This window comes from Aythya marila (assembly GCF_965140915.1).
Source record: "Aythya marila genome assembly, chromosome: 1".
NCBI lineage: Eukaryota > Metazoa > Chordata > Aves > Anseriformes > Anatidae > Aythya > Aythya marila.
Genome location: NC_139042.1, coordinates 76,169,724 through 76,188,908, shown reverse-complemented (window position 1 = coordinate 76,188,908; position 19,185 = coordinate 76,169,724). Strand labels below are relative to the sequence as shown.

The window sequence follows — 19,185 nt, the reverse complement described above, 5'->3', positions numbered from 1 at the left end:
CCTCCAGTGCTAGAATGCACCCTGCAAACACATCAGCTGCCATCATTGTTACATGCAGCTATGACTTAACCACCAACAGTTTGGACTTCTTAAACTTACTGTGTGTCCTTGAAAGGTTTTAACAGGGCGATCACAGCTAAGTCTGCATACGTGAATGCACATGTCAGTGCTGCAGGAGGCAAAAGTAGTGTTGTTCTGCCAGTCTACATCCAGAGCAGGAGCTGTGAAGTACAAACAACAGAAGGAACATTAGGGAACACAGCAAAGAAACAGTCAGCCCAAATCATTTTCCTTCTGTCACCCATCTGGATCACAGGGACTAAAAACTAGTCCCTTGGCCTGTTACCTGCAACTAGTTACAGGGATGACAGGGAGTGCCTGAAAGGCACCATGTTTTCTCTTGCAGTTGGATAAACTGGTTGATTTGTACATCTATTTGTGAATCTTTTGGGTAAGAGTGGGCAATACCATCCTGTGTCCACTTCCACCCTCCTTGCATTCCTCTGTAAGCCAGTTCTACAAAGCAGCTGGAAGAAAACTAATTCTGAAAAAAGGGGATGATTTCAGCTGGGGCTGGGTTGAATCAGCACATAAAGTGGTCCTACGAATTCCAGACACAGCATACAGGAGGGAGAAGCAGCATGTGGCCATCTTCCTTTATACTGTATTTATGCACCAGCCAGTGCAAACCTGTTGTTCTGTGAAGACACATGCATGGATCAGTAACATCTATGTTCAGTTTAATTTGTCTGGGAATTGATTTAAAATAGGTACATTGGTCAAGACCATCTGAAATCAGAGGTTGTTTCCATAGTGGGTTTGGCATTAATGAAGATTGAACTAATGAAACTTTGTACACAGGTAGCACCTAAACATGTAACCAGCACCTGCGTGCAACACACACACTTTGCAAAAATGTAAAAAAACCACAAACTTTTACAGCACTTCACTGCAGACTGAAAGCATGCACAAGAGCAGGTGGGGACTCCTCACACACAGTTTGCTTGTGCTTTTTCCCCCCTACCCCCCCAGAAAGAGTTTAGCTGCCCTCCAGAGGATAACATAAGACATGCTGAAATACAGAAATCGTCATTTTCTGCACACTCTGGTGAAAAGCAGATGCATCAGAACGAGACCACCATTTAGATAGCAAAGTTGAATCTCTTCCTGGCAACAGCATAATGGAAGTTTATCATTAAAATAAAATCAAGAAATGCCTTACTCAAAGACGTTTAGAGAAACACTTTTATAATACAGAAGTAAAAAGATACCTGTTCTGCCAAGCCTATTATATTTAAATGCTTTTTTCTGTTCTGATTTTCATGAACTGCAGAGTGAGATAGAACCACATCACCTTCTGAATCATCAGATAGCTCTTTAAGTGAGAACTGAGGGCTGAAACTGTATCATATACTAATATTTTCTAGAATACTAATGAAAAAGCCCAATACATCTCCATGACAGTTAAGGAATTTCTGTATTGCAGAACTATAAAGGAAATTTGTGTGAGGAAGGCAGATTACTTCTGAGATTTCCTATGAACATGAATGAGCATCAGGAACAGCAAAGGATTTTGTTTCTCCTGCTGCAAGCTTTGTATTACTGTTTCAGAGCAAACAAAAAGTCTGTCTTCATTGATAGCTGTATGCCTTCAGGGCTAATATCTAGTATGATACATATGAGTTGAAAAGTAATTTTCTGAGAGCCACTGGCAACTAAAGGAATGGATTTTCATTACAGAATAATTTGAATCATATAGTGTTGGTAATTAATACTGATTCATTTATTGGTGTATTTAATCATATGTTTACTGGATAAATAACTACATAAAATGGTGTGGAAAAAAACACCAAATGTAGTTTCTTACGCAAGTAATTTAATTGTCAAAGTGTCTCCAAAAACACAGGATACTGGCCAATTGCTTAAAAACATCTAGAATGTCATCCAGTAAAAGTAAGGGCAAGAGGCCATTAAGAAACTTTGAGGTTATAAACAAGGTTTTCAGATGCCAAATACAGTGAGTAATTTGCTGTTAAGTTTGTTCTGGTGAACAGGTGATACAAGAGATCAAGATGAAGTCTTTGTGTCTTTAAAATCATGTAGGAATGAAGACTCCTGCTGATTTTACAGGGTTTATTTTTGGTCATATGCTTTTTGCCTATCAACAATTGTCTTGATAACTAACTGCTTTACTTCCCTATGAAAACATATTTGAAATAAGAGAAAAAACAATAGCCTCTCCACATCCCCACTTCAGTTGTGTCTCATGGTCCAAAGACAAACAACACACTTAGTAACAATTTTTCTTGAAGTCTGTTAATGTAGGTGTATGTCAACAGATTGCACTGGGAGATGGAGGCACGTTTCAACTTGCTAAGAGGAGACTGGAGCAATGTGTCCCTGATGCACATCATTGCTAAGACAGCCACACTTCAATGAACATGATTCTGAAGGGGAAACCCAGCTCTAAGTCCACAACCACTTACATCAATAGTTAGGAAGCAGTAGGCCTAGGAATTTCATTACCTACGTCACTACACAGTGCAAAATTTGCTGTAGTGGAACAGTTTTGATAGATACATCAACGAGAAGATGAGTGACAGAAATGCCCAGTATGGATATGCTGTGTGCACAGACATATGTTTTGTTTTCTGTCGAATAACTGTTTCTATTGCTACTGCATATTAATAACATCTGTGAAAATTTGAGAATGAGACCATCTAGAAACTGAGTTGAAAAATGTGCCAATTAGCTTCTTAAAATCACAAGATAAATATATTTTTAAACACCAGTAAGCACCTTGTAAGTCTGCTGTATGAAAAATGGATTTGTTACAGCGAACACACAGGGTGTTGAACATTTCTAGCATCAGAATCTGGAATGTTTTTGATGGCTTTAAGCTCAGTTTGACTATGCCCATCAAAAATATTTAATTGCGACAACTTATCAGGTTTGCATCATGAATTCAGTCATCCTCTTAAAAGTCTGGTCTCAGGTGAATTTAAGATTACATCAATGACTGCCTGTTACTCCAAATTACTCAGTATCTGTGACAACTCCTGTCTTCTTGAAAAGAAGATGCACAAGATGCACAAATGACTGTCCAAGTAAGGTTTAGGAACTCAGTGTTGGCAGTTGACTTCTGATAATTAGACAAAGCAATACAGAAGAACTTCAAGTCAAAATTAAAAGCTGAGAAATTCCTGAGGACGTTCATGCTTGCAGTGGTGAATGCAAGCTGCTGAGAGATCCACATTTGCTTCTTTATGAAGTCTCCATATTAACCTTGATACTATTTAAGCACATAGACAATGGTACAAACGTTCAGCTGAGCAGGCACAGCTGATATATAAATCCTCTCGTAGAGTTCACTTTGACTTTCAAAACTGATTCTCACAGAAACCCATCTTTCTGAAAAAGAGACAAACCCACAAAACTCAGGATAGCTAAGGCACAAAAATCCTGGTTCAAAATTTGCTTTCCTCTGGCAGACAGGTTCTTACAAAAGGATGAGTTAGACTGGCAAAATTAAAATGTGTATTTAATTTTACTAATTTGAACTCCACAGGAATTACCTGAATGGAAAGGAAACTGTTGTTTAGCTTCTCCTGTGTGAGCATCCCAAATTATTGTTGTCTGCATTGGGAAGAAGGGAAAAAAAGGGTTAGTGACTGTTCAGCTCAGAGAAAACAAAGAGAGAGAGCACTCACTAAGGAGCAATTGTAGAAGATGGACTGATAAAATTATTGACTACAGAGAGCCTTGTGTGCTGCACAGCTGAATGAACAGAAATAACTTCCAAATATTACAGAATAATTATATAAGTGTAGATATAGAAGTATCACCCCTACAGAGGAAGTAATGTAATGGCTAAGAATGGACACTTTCTTCTTGAATAATGCTAGAGAACAGTACCACAACATTTTAATAAGCATTTCGTTACAGCTGGCTCAATTATCTTCTGTTACTTGCAGACTTTTCCTTTTTAGTAAGATCCAAGTTGAATTCTATTGCAAACCGAAGCGATACTACATTTCTAATAATTAAATCACCAAGCAAAATGTTTAACAGCAGAGTACAAATCACTTATTGCCACTGTGGTAGGGTGGGACAGACAGAAGTGTAATTTGCCTACTACAGGTTTAAACCATACCTGCAGCACACATAAGCAATTCCCCAACTCAGTACTACCTTCTGGGTGAACCATCAATTTACTGGGAGTACATACTTTCAGAAAACAAATTCAGGGGTCCTCCCCTTAGTGTTGATGATCATCTTAAGAATCACTGCTGTTATGGGGAACTACTACTGGGAGATAAACGTAGCTGGATATGAGCTAGTATTAAAAGGAATAAAACTCCATTTTCACAAGTATGTGAAAATACAGGGATTCATCTATCCTACAAATCAAATGTACAGGTGTGAGAGAATTTCCCTAGACTGCCTCTGTCAAATGCAGGAGAGGAGCGCTGTCTGTGCATCTAACTGTAACACAGGCCATGCAACTCATCACTTGGAAGTGCCATTTTTCTCTCCATATTTTAAAAGGAAGCCAAGGATGCATCTCATTTTTCAGACATCAAAAGTTAGGTAAGATGAACGCTGTGTTTATTTTTCAGTTTCATTTTTAACGGGTTTCTGCTCATCATTAGCAATCATCTGTCATTTCAATCTCTAATATTCACTCAGCTGAAACTACCATGTTTGGCTTGATTTTGAGTTCAGAACCACCATATTTTGCATGTTTGCATAGGAAACCATATATATTTTATTCAAATACAAGTTTCAATAATTAGATGAGCTAAAAACTGCAGTACCTGTAAGATAACTTCCATCCTTGAAATAGTTACAGTTGATAAAACTATAAACATAAGCAGTGGAAGCAGTTATTTCTTTAACAGAAACATTTAAGATGCAATTTTACACAGGGGGCAAATGGAGTTTGTTTTTTAAAAAACTTTTACACTTAAAATGTACACATAGCCTCAAAAATGTAATCAATCACTTGATCCAAGGATTAAGTGATTAATCCAACACTCACTAGAACAAATTAAAGAAAGGTACACTCCCCAGGACTCCTGGAGCAGAAGAAAATAACCTTATGGAATTCAACAGCACTCTCTGAGTCAGCGCATTTAAATGTTAGAATTATGTATTTTTAAAACTCACTTTATCAACACCAGCACTTAAAATATAATTCCCCTTTTTGTTCCACTTCAGGGCAAATATCGGACCTTTATGTTGACCTAAGGTGCTTGCAAGGTTACCTGGAATAAAGAAAAGGTTAATATTACAATTTGTTTACACATTGCCCAACTTATAGTTGACTGCTGTTAATTGCTTAAGAACGATAACTGTTGTTTGACTTACCGTCTTCTGTCCATATTCTTGCAAAACCATCGTATGAGCCTGTAGCCAATAGTGTTCCATCACTCTGTTGGGATATACATCAGTGTCAAAGGTCAATACCAGATGAAATCTGTTTCAGCTAAACTTTAAGGTTTGTGCGTTATGATTTATAGGAAATCTGAGGCCACATACTGAGAATAGATAGTATCGTTATTATATCACCTAAAGTAAAGGTTAGTACTGCAAATACAAAGAGGAAATAAAACCCTCGAACATCCTCTGAAAAACTGGGCTACACCATCAGACAATATTCAAAAGGATTAGACAAGGAAAACAAGATATAACAAATTCTTTGGGATTGTTCCAGATAACAAACAGATACTACTACATCTTAGACATATAGAGCCTATAAATCATCAACAAATCATGTAAATCCTTACTAAATCCCAGTTAAGTGAATTTCAGGCATCTATACTTGAAAGTAGGACCTAAAAACCTAAGCCACCTACACTCACCATTAACACCTTGAATGCTACCTAACACAAAGAAACTGCTTCCAAGTTGTCTAAACAAAGACTCCCACACATGCCCAGAGGCACAGTACCATCGTGGGCAGCCTCAGAAAAGTTGAACTCATTGGTCCTAATTATGAGGAAAGAAGCCCAGTAATCATAATCGGCAAATTATATGTATTCTGCTGGAGAGAGGCCTTCATTGAAGGATAACTACTGCGTGGCAAACAGTGGAAGATTTACTGGGCCAGAATGAGAGTAATCAAAAAGGAACTTGGCTCTGTAACCTGGTGAGATGGGTACTGTTGGCACTGAGCATTTAGTCTTTAAGCATTTTAGCATCTGGATTAGGAGTGAGATTCACCCCCTTTACCTCCACAATTTCACAAGTCAGGAGTTAGTCTAAGGGAGTAGCCTAGTCTCCCTCCACAAATAATAGCACCACCTCTGGAGCATAACTTGTGATGCCATTTGCTTTAGACTCGGCCCAGACCACTGTGAAGGCACGTGTCCCTTAGAAGGAACCGAGATGACTGGTTTAGATGGCTAAATCTAAGAAAGATGAATCCTATCCTTGGTACCAAAGCACATCATCTGAATATGAACTCTAGAAATAACCTTTCCTGTTATAACGTAAATCACATAAAACAGAAGAACTGATGTAATATATTAAGCAGTATGTTAATTTCACAGTGGACTATGATTAGTATTGTGGTTCTAAATAAACAATAAATGCAGATGGCATTTCTAGCATCATGAGTAGAACATTAAGAAAAAGCATACAATAATCCTTTAAAACGTTATGTGCACTTCAACCCTCCATAGACAGTGAGTCAGCACAACTGTAGATTTAAGTCAAAGGTATAATGATGCAGGGGGAAGAACATCAAAACCCAAGCCAACTTCACTGTGCTATACACTTAGGTGGACCACTGATAAGGACAAAGGTGACAGCAAAAGGGAAAAGGGCAGGAAAGTTCAGCGAAGAGTCATATGGTTTATCCAAAGTCCTTGGTGGTAATTCACTTTTTTTATCTTTGAAAACGCAAAGCAAGTTGGAAGCAGTTTAATGGTTTAAATTAGGAACATTTCCCTACATTAAGTACTAGCACAATAGCAGTACTGTATCAGTGATCACTGAAGATTGATAAGGCATAGAACTACTAGAGAAAGTATGCCTTTTTGACTTTTCTCGTAACTGTTCTGCACCTTTGCTTGTCTTTGTCTTTCATCTTCCCTCTACCTAGTCAATTCATTTTTTCCTGACAATTTTTCTTCATCATGATGTACACAGGAAACAAGTAATAAACATTCTTGGGCCTTATTTTTATTTGCTTTGTTAACTTACCCATGTTTTCTGTAGTATTCATCAACTTGTTTCATCATGTCACATAAACAATATATATGGGAAGCTGATTTGTGCAGTGGCCTTATCTTTAACTTTTGTGAAGCACCTAGCTCACCTGAAGGACAATGATATTGCAGCAAAGATTTATCAAATCTTGGTCTCTGTCCAGCAACTGAAACTGATGAGAATCCTTTCTGGTACTTAATTTTTAATCTGCTTTCCTAAGAAACAATAATGTGATCACTCTTGTCTGTGCTGATATCAACAAAAGGGACGGAATGAAAGTGATCTCAAAATTAATTAAGGTTACTGTAAGATTTCTTTAAGTTCCTTTTACGCTGCTCAGTGACAGAATGGAGACATTAAGCAGTTTTAACGCTGCCCAAAGACACTGCCCAGACATTGGGGATTAACAGTATTCGTCTCCTCTGCTCACTTCAGTCATCCCTGTGCAAGACTGTATTATCAAAGATCGATGAAAGATTTTGCAGGATGAAAGTTAGCAAAGGATCAGGCAAGAGAGTTCCACCTGGAAAGCGGACAGGTAAAAGAGAATGACTACATATGCTCCGTTCAAGACAGACTATAATGTGAGCACATTTTGTTATGCACAACATTAATTCAAATAGGTGAGGATCTTGACAGTCCAATCTCAGAAAAAGCTTCACTGGTGCTTATATGTCCTTGCATGCCAAAATAAAGTAGTTATGAGATGCAAATACGTTATTAATCAGCTTTCATTACTACATAGATTGCTTATTTAATCTTCATTCTTAAAGTCAGCTGAGTTTATTTTTACCCATGCTCCTAAAAATAGATATATAAATACATCATCGTTAGGCTTGAAGATGCCAGCAGTACTGGAAAATGACAGCATGTAGGGGAAAGTTCAGTCTATTATGGGTATCTGAAACAAGAGGTCAGTAGGTTAGAACAGAGGTTCCGGTCACCTCAGATATAAAAGATACAGAGCAGCAGCTGTAATTGCCTCTGAATTAAATTTAGACAGTTAAAAAACATGCACAGTCTTAGAAGCTAGCTTACATTCCAGTCCAATGAAGTCACGTCCTTATTGCTGGGGACATCATGTCCTCCTTCTCTTATGCAGTGCCTCAAAACTAGTTGAGTGGAACCACTGTTGCTGTTCTCATTGAGATTCCATATTCTGGCCGTTGAGTCTCCAGATCTATAAAAGCAATCATGCAGAGATGAAAACTTCTCTTGGTGGTGACCCAGCAAACAAAATAAAAACCTCTGTTTCTGCTTTTATTTGAGATAATGTCACAGAACTTCAAATGCAACTTTCCTCTCCATTTCTGACCTTCCTGCACTCCCCATACCTGCAAGAAGAAATTTTAAAGGCTAAAACATGATTAAGTTACACCTATCATCCGAACCCACAACATAACATAATTCGCTTTATTCAAAAAAGTTGTACGTTTGCCTGCTCCCTACATTTTGCACTTCAGACACATTGCCATGACTGAGATGGTCTTGGGGAACTTAACGAACATTGAGACAGAAACACACAGGCTGCGTCCACATGCCTCCCACGAAAGGGGTGCACAGACACAGTAACTCCTAATGGCTCGCAGAGTCTCTGGTGTTCCCCAGGGTAGCAGAAAACTCTGAGGAGAGGAGGACAGGACCTGCAGCATTATCATCCACAGAGGAGCAGTGTCACCTGGCAGCTGCCGTGGGGAAAGGGACCACTAGCAGTGTGACAGAGGTGCTGCAGTGCCTGCTCCCTGGTCCTGACAGAGGATTTTAACCTCCTTTATAGTCAGACTATTTTCTAGGAAGACTGAAACCTTGATTTTGTCTAGAAAATGTGAAGAGGAAGTGAGAAACTTCTTATTATCTCCTTATGAATTATATATTTGTTTTCACTTTGCATAAATCTTCCTTCCAATGAAAAATGTCTCTGAGGTCAGAAATCAATTTACAGCAAGGTGGAAGATACTATGTTTTCTAGTTTACTGGGATTTGTCTCTTGCTTCTCCCTGCTCCTCTCTTTTTAAACAATCGATAACAACAACAACAACAACCAAAACAATCAAGTAAGATAGATTGCTTGTTTTGTCCAGAATGTAATTTTCATTTACATTCAGTAAGCAGAAGCTTGGAGCAGCATTGGGATCTCTCTTCTATTTCCTACAATTCATACAGTCAACATTACGTTTTATTGTTGATACATCTGATGTGTTAGCTTTTCCTTTTTTTCAAGTAATGACTAACACTTCCTTTCCCATAGAGGAGCAAAGATAAAAAGTATTTCCTTGAAAACTAAAAACATGAGATCCACTTTTGCTTTGATAACTCGTGTTTTACTGAAAAAGAAATCCATTGCAAGAGAATTTTAAATTTTCTTCTGGTCCACTAATAAAACATTTTAATTATTTATACTAAAAGTACCAAGCAAATTTTAAACACTTCATACTTTTCAAGTGCAAATATTGACCAACAGAGCATCCAACTGGACTGATCTTTGTGTATTATTGTATCAATAATTTAGCCAGATTTTACATGATCAGTAGTTCAACCATAAAAGAAAAAACTTCTCTGCCTGTATCGGTGGCTCTGAGGTCTGTTGGGTCACGGCACACCTGGGGAATGTGCCCCCCTCTCCTCTGAACCCTCTGTGTCAGGCTGAGATGTGATGGCTGGCCAGGGCTTTGGCAAGCTACCCAGGAGCTACTGCTATCCAGCCATTCTTTAATTGTTGGCACACATCTTTCACATTAGTGATTAAGAAACAATTTGAATCAGGGTAATTTTTGTCATCATACAGAGCTAGGGTTGTAACACAACTTCTTCAAAGATTTAGAAAACTGAACACCAATTTTGCACTTATTGGCTAAAAAAATCAATGAAGTTAATCATAAGGCTCAGAAGATGAGGAACATTTTTAGTTGTGGTAATTCACAATAGTGGGAACATAAGTCTTTCATAGGCTGGGGTTACTGGTTAACATGCTAAGTAGGAAATTGCTTCAGTGCTGGCTTCTCCACTACTAAGACTCCGGGCCAGTTCTGCCCTTACTGTAATAATCCAGTTTGTTATTGGACCCTCTGAATAAAACACTCAGCCACTTGGCTATCAAACACAATATCCTATTGCTAGTTCTAAAAGGGTTATGCTTTGTTTTTCAACAGTTTTATTTAGTCAGTTTTCTGGCTATGCTTGGGCAATCTTATTTTCCAGTATTTTAATTTTGTTTTTCCATTTTCTTCTTCCTAAGGCTACATAAGCTATTATGTGTCCCTGCAGAGAGGCTTTATAAGCCTACCAGTGTGTGGCAGGGGTATTTGTGTGTCTTCCCCTTTGTTGCTGGGAAAAAAAAAAAAAAAGAAAAAAAGAGTATTCTCTATTCTGGAAAGTATTCTGATTTCTGTTGAATGATTCAGTGAACCCTGCCTTATTAGAGAACCATAGTTCAAGCACAATTCAGAAAGATATTTAATCTCCTTAGCTCGCAGAAGCATTTCTATCTGCATGATAAAGCAGCTCATTCCAACATGCGAGTCATGAACACTTGAGTAATAGGTATACTGTTCTGCACTACGGAAGAGTACTGCCAAATTTTAGGAAGGCTTACTTCTGAAGGAATTTTATTTCATGCCCTTCAGCCCTTGTATAATCATGAATCAAGGTGGAAGAACGCTTGCAGAATTTTATTTGTGGCATATAAATCCCTATTCCATAATAGCCAGCAGTGAGGTTAAAACAACTGCAGTGTATAAAGAAATTTTCAAGATGATTGTTGAAGCTTGGTATTTCAAATCTTCAGGTGCAGTCTTATAATTATGATTTTTTTGATAGCCAGTATTGCTAACATGTATTTAACACTTCCAGCTTAGACAGGTTGGATTTTTTATTTTGTTTTAAAAGAGATTGTTAAAAGCATAAAGGGAAGGAAGCTCCTCTCATTCACACACCTAACTTTTCCTTAATAAAACAGGTCTCGTAAAGTAAGTGCTTACGTCTCCTAAAGACTCTGTAGAGGGAAGTGCCTCAGAGGTACCCAGAGGGAGAAGTTAGGTGCCTAAGCTTTATCGGAAGACGTACTGCCTGTCCTGCTGATTCTACGGTATTGCTCCCTGCAACAGGTTGTTCAAACAGAGCTCACCTCATGGCTGACCCAACTGCATTAAGAGATTTGGTACAACAAAGAAATTGGCCCCAGTAAAGTCACCTGCTAATGAAGAAGCACTTACGGTTAGTAGAATTAACACCTGGCACTGTCTAGGGGGGGTTGAAATCAACTCCTTCAAATTGTAATGCAAAAGGATTATTCAGGAGGTAGTTCACAACAGGTCCTATACAGCTGAAGTGAGGAATATAGTAACTCAAAGCATTATGCAAAACCCCTGAGATGAAGGCAGAAAACATCCCAGCAACATCTTTTCCTGCCTCTGCCATATACAGCCTTACTCAAAAGATCTTATGGACAACAGCTTTTATGGCTAATTCTTATGCTGACTAAGGAGAGCAAAGAAGCATGCAGAGCTCTGCAAGATACAAAGTTCCCCTGTGTGAAAGAGGCCAGTGTAGGTCAGCAAAGATAAGCCAAGAAACCTACTGCTGGGTTTTGGGAATGAGGCCAGGTTCTTCTGCTTCACAGCCACGAGAATTACTGCAAGGGCATGGCTGGATGTAAGAGAACAGAGCGTGATCTTGGAAACCGCCTCGATGTCCAGACAGAAGTATCTTAAATTCAACCAGAAAAGCTTTTGAAATTCAAGGCTCCAGCAACCTTGACATTCACAGTCTGCTTCAATACTGGGAAATTCAAACATGTTCAGGAACATTCTGGGTCACTGGACCATGATCACCTATGCGAGCAAGCTGGCAGATCGCTCCCTGGCCAGCGCGTGGCCTGTTTGAGTTGGCTCTCTGCGCCGGGGCCATTAGGGCGCATCGCTGCGCTCAGGGCCCGGCCCATCCCCGAGTAACTCCTGGCCGTAGGGAGCAGACCAGAGACAGCCCCAGCGTGCGGCCCGTGGGCAGCCACCCCGTTTGGCAGCCAGGACGGCTTGCTAGCACAGACGCTGGCCGCTGCGTGCCAGCTGGCCTCCCTGCCTCGGAATATTCCCAGGCATGTTTAGTTTGCTAATGTGGACGTAGCCGTAAGGAGTTTTCTGCACCACCCATCGAACATGGCCATCTGTAACAACTTGTGTGTGTCGTCCAATTACAAAATAGAAATTAAAAGATATTTTGTGGAAGAAATCAGTCTTCGAAGAGGAGGACACCTGGATTGTATGAGCAAAATTGGAATTATGGATGGGACTGGCCAAATCTCAAGATTATTTATATATAATTAACTACTCAAAAACACTATATGCAATTATTCATTTCAGAATGTTGATTACCTTCATAAGGTGTAATGAATCTTCTTAAAAAAACGGCATGTATGTACTTTACTGAGCTATTATCATGCTTCCCTTTGTAACATCCAAGCACTCTTCTCATAAGCACCTGGTGACAGCCATGCCTTTGATAGCCTTCACTAGTATCTCTGGTATCCTCCATCTTCCACTTCAAGGGTTATGGGTGTGGTGGAAGACGAAGAGCAGTTGCAGAATATGTTTTTCTGACTGTTTGATTAGAGAAATTCCAGTCTCCACATTTATGTTTTAAATAGCCTTTTGCAAACTCCAGAGAGTATACATTCCTGTGCTACCCTTCACACCCTTAAAAGTCATTGCGTAGACTGAGTAGATGGAACATCAAATATACAACTCCCTTTCTGTCAGTGGGGTACTCACTAACTCTGGAAACCAATGCTCTAATTTTGGATAATTTGTTATGCCAACAAATTCCCTTACACAGATTGCTTCAGATTAGGTCGTGAACCTGCATTATTCTTTTAGTGCTTTGAAGATTGCATCAGGTTGCTTTCTAAACTGGCATGAATTGTTGGATTTATTACTTGAATAACAGGGCTTGAAGAAAATACTTTGCTACAAATTGAGATTCAATTGTGCTTGGCACTATATAAACAGAACAAATGCGTTATTTCACTTATTTAATAGTTAGGGCTTTGTATGTACTTTTTTAAGGAGACAACAGATGGGTACAATCAGGCAGATGGGGAAACATAAGAAAACTAAGGACTGGGCAGCACAATATGGATGCTATAGAATCTAACAATTCATTTTTTGCACATCAGACTAACTGCAGTTTTATTTTTTGAAGCATTACTTCATAAAGGACAAACAGAACTGCAGCATACTGTATACCTTAGGGAATTTCTCTCCCTTGTTTAACCAATGCCACAATACATAGTTTACCTGTAGATGATAACCTGCACTATTATTATGCCAGACATCTGGATAGGCTGCACCGATGGGCTGAGGTCAACTGCATGAAGTTCAACAAGGCCAAGTGCCGGGTCCTGCACCTGGGGCGCAATAACCCCAAGCAGAGCTACAGGCTGGGAGAGGAATGGTTGGAAAGCTGCCAGGCAGAGAAGGACCTGGGAGTGATGGTGGATAGTCGGCTGAATATGAGCCAGCAGTGTGCTCAGGTGGCCAAGAAGGCCAACGGCATCCTGGCTTGTATCAGGAACAGCGTGACCAGCAGGGCTAGGGAGGTGATCGTCCCCCTGTACTCAGCTCTGGTGAGGCCGCACCTCGAGTACTGTGTTCAGTTTTGGGCCCCTCGCTACAAGAAGGACATCGAGGTGCTTGAGCGGGTGCAGAGAAGGGCGACGAAGCTGGTGAGGGGCCTGGAGAACAAGTCCTACGAGGAGCGGCTGAGGGAGCTGGGCTTGTTCAGCCTGGAGAAGAGGAGGCTCAGGGGTGACCTTATCGCTCTTTTTAGGTACCTCAAGGGAGGCTGTAGCGAGGTGGGGGTTGGCCTGTTCTCCCACGTGCCTGGTGACAGGACGAGGGGGAATGGGCTTAAGTTGAGCCAGGGGAGTTTTAGGTTAGATGTTAAGAAGAACTTCTTCACTGAAAGGGTTGTGAGGCACTGGAACAGGCTGCCCAGGGAAGTGGTGGAGTCACCATCCCTGGAGGTCTTCAAAAGACGCTTAGATGTAGAGCTTAGGGATATGGTTTAGTGGAGGGCTGTTAGTGTTAGGTTGGAGGTTGGACTCGATGACCTTGAGGTCTCTTCCAACCTAGAAAATTCTGTGATTCTGTGATCTCAAATACTTCTTTGTGCAATGGCATCATCAATCCAGTCCCTTCCTTCTGGTTCATTTTTTGCTGTGCAATCTATGCTATTTCAGTCGTGTAAGCTTCATAAGGCACTCACTCATTGCTGCATTATTTGAAGGCTAACTGAATTCACTTTGTTTCTTACGAGCAGGCTAAAATCTGATCAAGATGCACAGGAATCTAAGTCATTTGCATTTTCATTGCACTGACATTAGTCTGCTTGAGATACAGTACCTGGCTGTGCTTTCTACCCATGCATGCACTTATATGCTTCCAGTATCAACAGCAAAGCTTATTAATAAAGACCTACTACTCTGAAGGGCAAAGCCTAACTGAAGGAATAGCGAGAGGGCATTCCTCTACCTTAGAAATATAACTAATGGTTCTGATTATTGTCCTCCAGCTTTACGGCAAGCTGTGCAAGACATCACTGCACTGTGCTTGTCTCTTTATCCATCTACTAATGCTTAACTCTCTGCAGCAGAATTCATCACCCACTGGTTCCTCAGTCCCAGTTTAAACTTTGCACACAAGGACGATGAACTACAGACCCTATCAACGTAGCATGGCAAGCACTGGTAAAGACAGTGAGCTGGATTCCAGGAAGTAGTTACCAATGCCAAAGCCAACAGATGAGGTCTGAGCACCTATACTGAGGAGTCTTAACTCCCTACATAATGAGTTGAGAGATGTAGGTACCTGCAGAGGGACAGAGCACTTGAGTAGATGCCTAACTTCAGCTGTGCAGGTATTCTCCAGAATAAAGCAGCATTCTTCACTTCATCTCAGGCGCCACCAGGTGTCCCTAAAGAATAATTCTGTATGGTATTCTTTCTCCCCACGGATTTTTCCTTAGATAATGTGTTTGTGCTAATGGATCACCTGAAGGCTGTTTTCCATAAAATTCAAATAAATACCACAATAGATACGTTTACATATAGATACATTTATAAGGCGTGTTGTTTAGGATGACTTGGCTAAAGGAGATCTATTGTATCAACAAATACAGTGCCTTCATTTGAATGATCCTAAATAAAGTACTAAGGATAACAGCCCTCAAGATGGCCCAGGAAACTTCTAAGTTTGCCCCCGCTACTGAAAAACTCTCCCAGATTCTATGAAACCTTCCCTAGATTTTCATGTTTAATAAGAATGAACCATGAAAACAATTTAATGAGTTTATGTAAATAACTGCATTTTAATTTTTAAGGTTTCCTTCACTATTAGGTCAAGATTTAGCATTATCTATGGGTAATTAAAGCATTTAGGCATACATGTATTGAAAATAACGTTAGACGATTAAAGAAGCATATTCATTCAGCATAACTTATTATTTACAAGTCATTACATAGGATGTAACATTTCATGACCACATATTCTTTGCCTTCCCCTAATTCATTTTCTTCCCTTGAAAACAACCTCTCAGATTTGGGTCAGGACAATTATGGAATATGCTGCAGTTCTTCCACATCCATCAATCCTAATTTTTATTTATTTATGACATAAATCTCATTTTATGGCTCATTCAACTATATGCTGGAAAGAGGACAGTCTGTATGAAGAAGTAACTACTTTATGCTGACCTGTTTTAATAGGAGAGTGATCTTAATGATCAGAAGTTCCCTTGTTAACAATAATAATACTTTGGCTTGGATCTTTGCTAGGAATAAGTAATACTGCCTAGTAATATTGCTTGAGATACTATAAGATTGAGCGGGTAGAAGAATAAGGTTAGCAAAAAATACAAGTGCATGGCACAGGAGCAGGGCTGCTATCGCTGCTCTCGTCTGTATCATGGAATCACCCAAAGACTATCACAGATCAGAAGACTCACTGAGACAAAAAAAGCCAAAAAAACAAGTAGTTCACCCAAAACCCCTACATACACTTTTTGCAAATTCTGCTTCTGTGTCCACTTAAAATAAATACATGAAGATAGCTAGTATTATAAATGTTAAAAGTTGTATTAGGCCTGGACATTCCAGAAATAAATTATATTCAGAAAGATTCTGTTTTCGAAAAATCCTGTCATCTGAAATCATTCTTCAGAAACTCTGCTAGAGACCTTGTGCTACTTCTCCAATATATTTATTTCTGCTAATTCATTACGCTTTTTCTCCTAATTATTTCAAGGCTGGAACACTGATTTACTTTCATGCATTAAGTTGACGAAGATCTCATAAGAAGACTATTCTGACAATCTTGCAAAAAGGGGAGAAAAATGACTTTTTTTTTTTCCTTGTGAGAAATGTGTTGTGATTCTGTTAGGTAATTTGAATGATGAAGACTCATTCCTTTCCTCTAACTTGTATCAGCTTTCCTACATGTTCCCAGTTAGACTATTTAAATTTTGCCTTCATTTTAAGGTTTTAAGTATGGACAAATACAGGTTCCAACACTGAGCACAGCTCTCGGAGTATGTTTACATTAGCATTTAAGTTTGGATCAAAAGTGTTTTTTCTAAGTCAATCTGCTGATTGTCCTACTTTGCATACTTTGGTTGTCATGGCTGAGCAGCACCAGAGAACACAAATAAGACTATTTTTCAATGAAATTGAGCCAAAATATGCCCTCAAACCATTTCTTAATGATTAGCTTATCAGACATAACCAGGTCTAATCTGAAGCACCCCTCTCCAATACAAACAGTGGTGACATAAGGCCCTCACGCAATAGCTCTGCTTTCCAGACCTCTAATTTGTGTTGTACCATGCAAATGCAGACACAGCAAAGGAGAACTCTGCTTTAGTCTCCATACTTTCTAAAAGAGAATTTGGATGGCAAAGGCCTTCTGAGACCCCAATGTGCACCATTAACTAAGAAGAGCAGGAGCAGATTGCATGAACTTCTAATACTCTGAGAATTATCCAGTTGTTTTAAAAAACTTTAGAATTTGTTAATGTGTATTCAGGGCCACAGAGCGCACATTTTAAATGTGCAAATGCTTCATATTCTGCGTCACCTTATAATTACTTAACTCCTACATAGGTACAGTTCTGCTGAAAAAAACAGTTGCAGGCTGAAAAAAAAACAGAGAAATTACTGATTAACCTCTACTACATGCTCTCAAGTTCTTGCACCTCTAAATAGACGGTAATTGCAGCAGCTGGTTTCGGTCATGGTCTTACCCAGATGCTAGCAGGTCACTGACAGGGTTCCAGGCACAGATGAACACCTCTGATTCATGGCCCCGAAGGACTGTTGCTTTGTTAGGAGGAATTTCAACATCCCCGTCAATTTCCATTGGCTTTGAATGATTATCTGTAAGGAGATATATCAGAATAAGTAATTTACAAAGGTCTGCATTAAAAACAGCTGGCTACCTGTGGCCTAGAACTTCAAGCAACACATACACTACAAATACTGTTCTGTGTTGTGTCACTGACCCTATTATTCTATTTTCTTCCCTAAGGTGATTCAAAGTTATGGTATTTCCTCAAAATTTAGAGATTTTGAAAATATTCTGTATAAATGTATGTAGCTTTATATTTAAATAGGTAGCATTTATTTCCGTATAGTTTTTCTTGAAGCTGGCTTCATTAAAATCAGCTGACAGATTTATTAAAGTATGACATTGCTACATTTGAGAAAAGCTTTACGCTGTTCTTCTAAAAAAGCAGCATACAACACATTCTTTTTTTTAGACAGTATCCAGTTAGAGTATGTGGGGCTACTCACAGATGAAGGATTTATCAAGTGAGTGTCTTATGCCCTGAGCACAGCAGGGAAATAATGAGTAATCTCCTTAAGAAGGGGACCAAATTTAGGGGACCAGCTGATGTATAGATATATGTAACCTGCATGCTGTAATTCTGGAGTTGTTTAGACTACAGTATAAGCAACTTTGTTTCTATAAAGCTCTTTTATTTCCTTAAGGAAAAAAAGAAGTGAATTTTAAATGATGAATTTCTCTTAGCGTCAACATTTCATTCCAATTCGCACCGTAAACAATGTTTTCACTCCAGATTTTCATTGCTTCAGTATAGATGTTCATCATTCAGCTCAAACGACGCCTCCTGGCAGCAACACAAGATTACTGTCCTCATGAACAAGACACCAGTCAAGGGCAGATAAGGCAGCGGAACAACGGCCAGATGTTACTTAGAGCAGTGCAGCCCATTTCACAGAAAGCACATCCAAGAGCAGGCAGCTGGCAGGCTGTCAGGGAGGCAGCCTTGTGTTATCTCATCGATGCCTCGGCCAGCTGATCTGCTCTGATTGATCAAAATCCAAGTTCTCATTCTGGGTTAAGTCTTTTAGTTAGTCATTCTTTAATCACATATGGAGATCCATAGGTTCACAAGTAGAATAATTATGCTCCTTTATTGCCACATGTTTATGGCATTTAGAATCAGCCATCTGTCCTGATACTCATGCTCTGTTGAGCTATTGCCCACTGACTGGCAAAACAGACTGTGATGTTACACAACTGCCATCGGAAGGAAGATCTCCAGATTGCTACCCTTACCCATGCTTTCGAATACCCTGGTTTGCTCTAATTTATGCTGACTTGTATATGTACCACTGTGTATTTGGGTAGGTACCCTATTAACTGTGTCTGTGCCATAGCTATGCCACAGATTCACAACTAACTTAATGAGTTTCATAGCACTGAATGTTAACATTTGAAAACAACTAACTAGTTTCACAGTTCACATTCTGAATTCAACATACCTGTACTCGTAACGATATTTATTACTGATGGACTTGTTGCATAAAACTAAACATATTACAAATGTCTATTCACAAAACCTACACCTGCGCTGAGTCCCTGCATTAAGCATTGGTCCTTGATAACTCCCTGTATT

General features: G+C 39.4%; 1 protein-coding gene across 8 annotated transcripts in view; it reads right to left on the bottom strand.

Moving 5' to 3' along the window:
• TBL1X (transducin beta like 1 X-linked) overlaps positions 1-19,185 on the bottom strand; it is a 200,184-nt gene that overhangs the window by 12,060 nt on the left and 168,939 nt on the right. For all 8 annotated transcript variants that reach the window (XM_082768461.1, XM_082768456.1, XM_082768462.1 and 5 more), the window contains 6 exons: positions 17,506-17,638; positions 8,254-8,395; positions 5,371-5,434; positions 5,170-5,267; positions 3,576-3,636; positions 100-221 (listed from right to left, as the gene is read on the bottom strand). In XM_082768461.1, the coding sequence (XP_082624587.1) occupies positions 100-221; positions 3,576-3,636; positions 5,170-5,267; positions 5,371-5,434; positions 8,254-8,395; positions 17,506-17,638 (620 nt within the window). The remainder of the gene's footprint in view (positions 1-99; positions 222-3,575; positions 3,637-5,169; positions 5,268-5,370; positions 5,435-8,253; positions 8,396-17,505; positions 17,639-19,185) is intronic.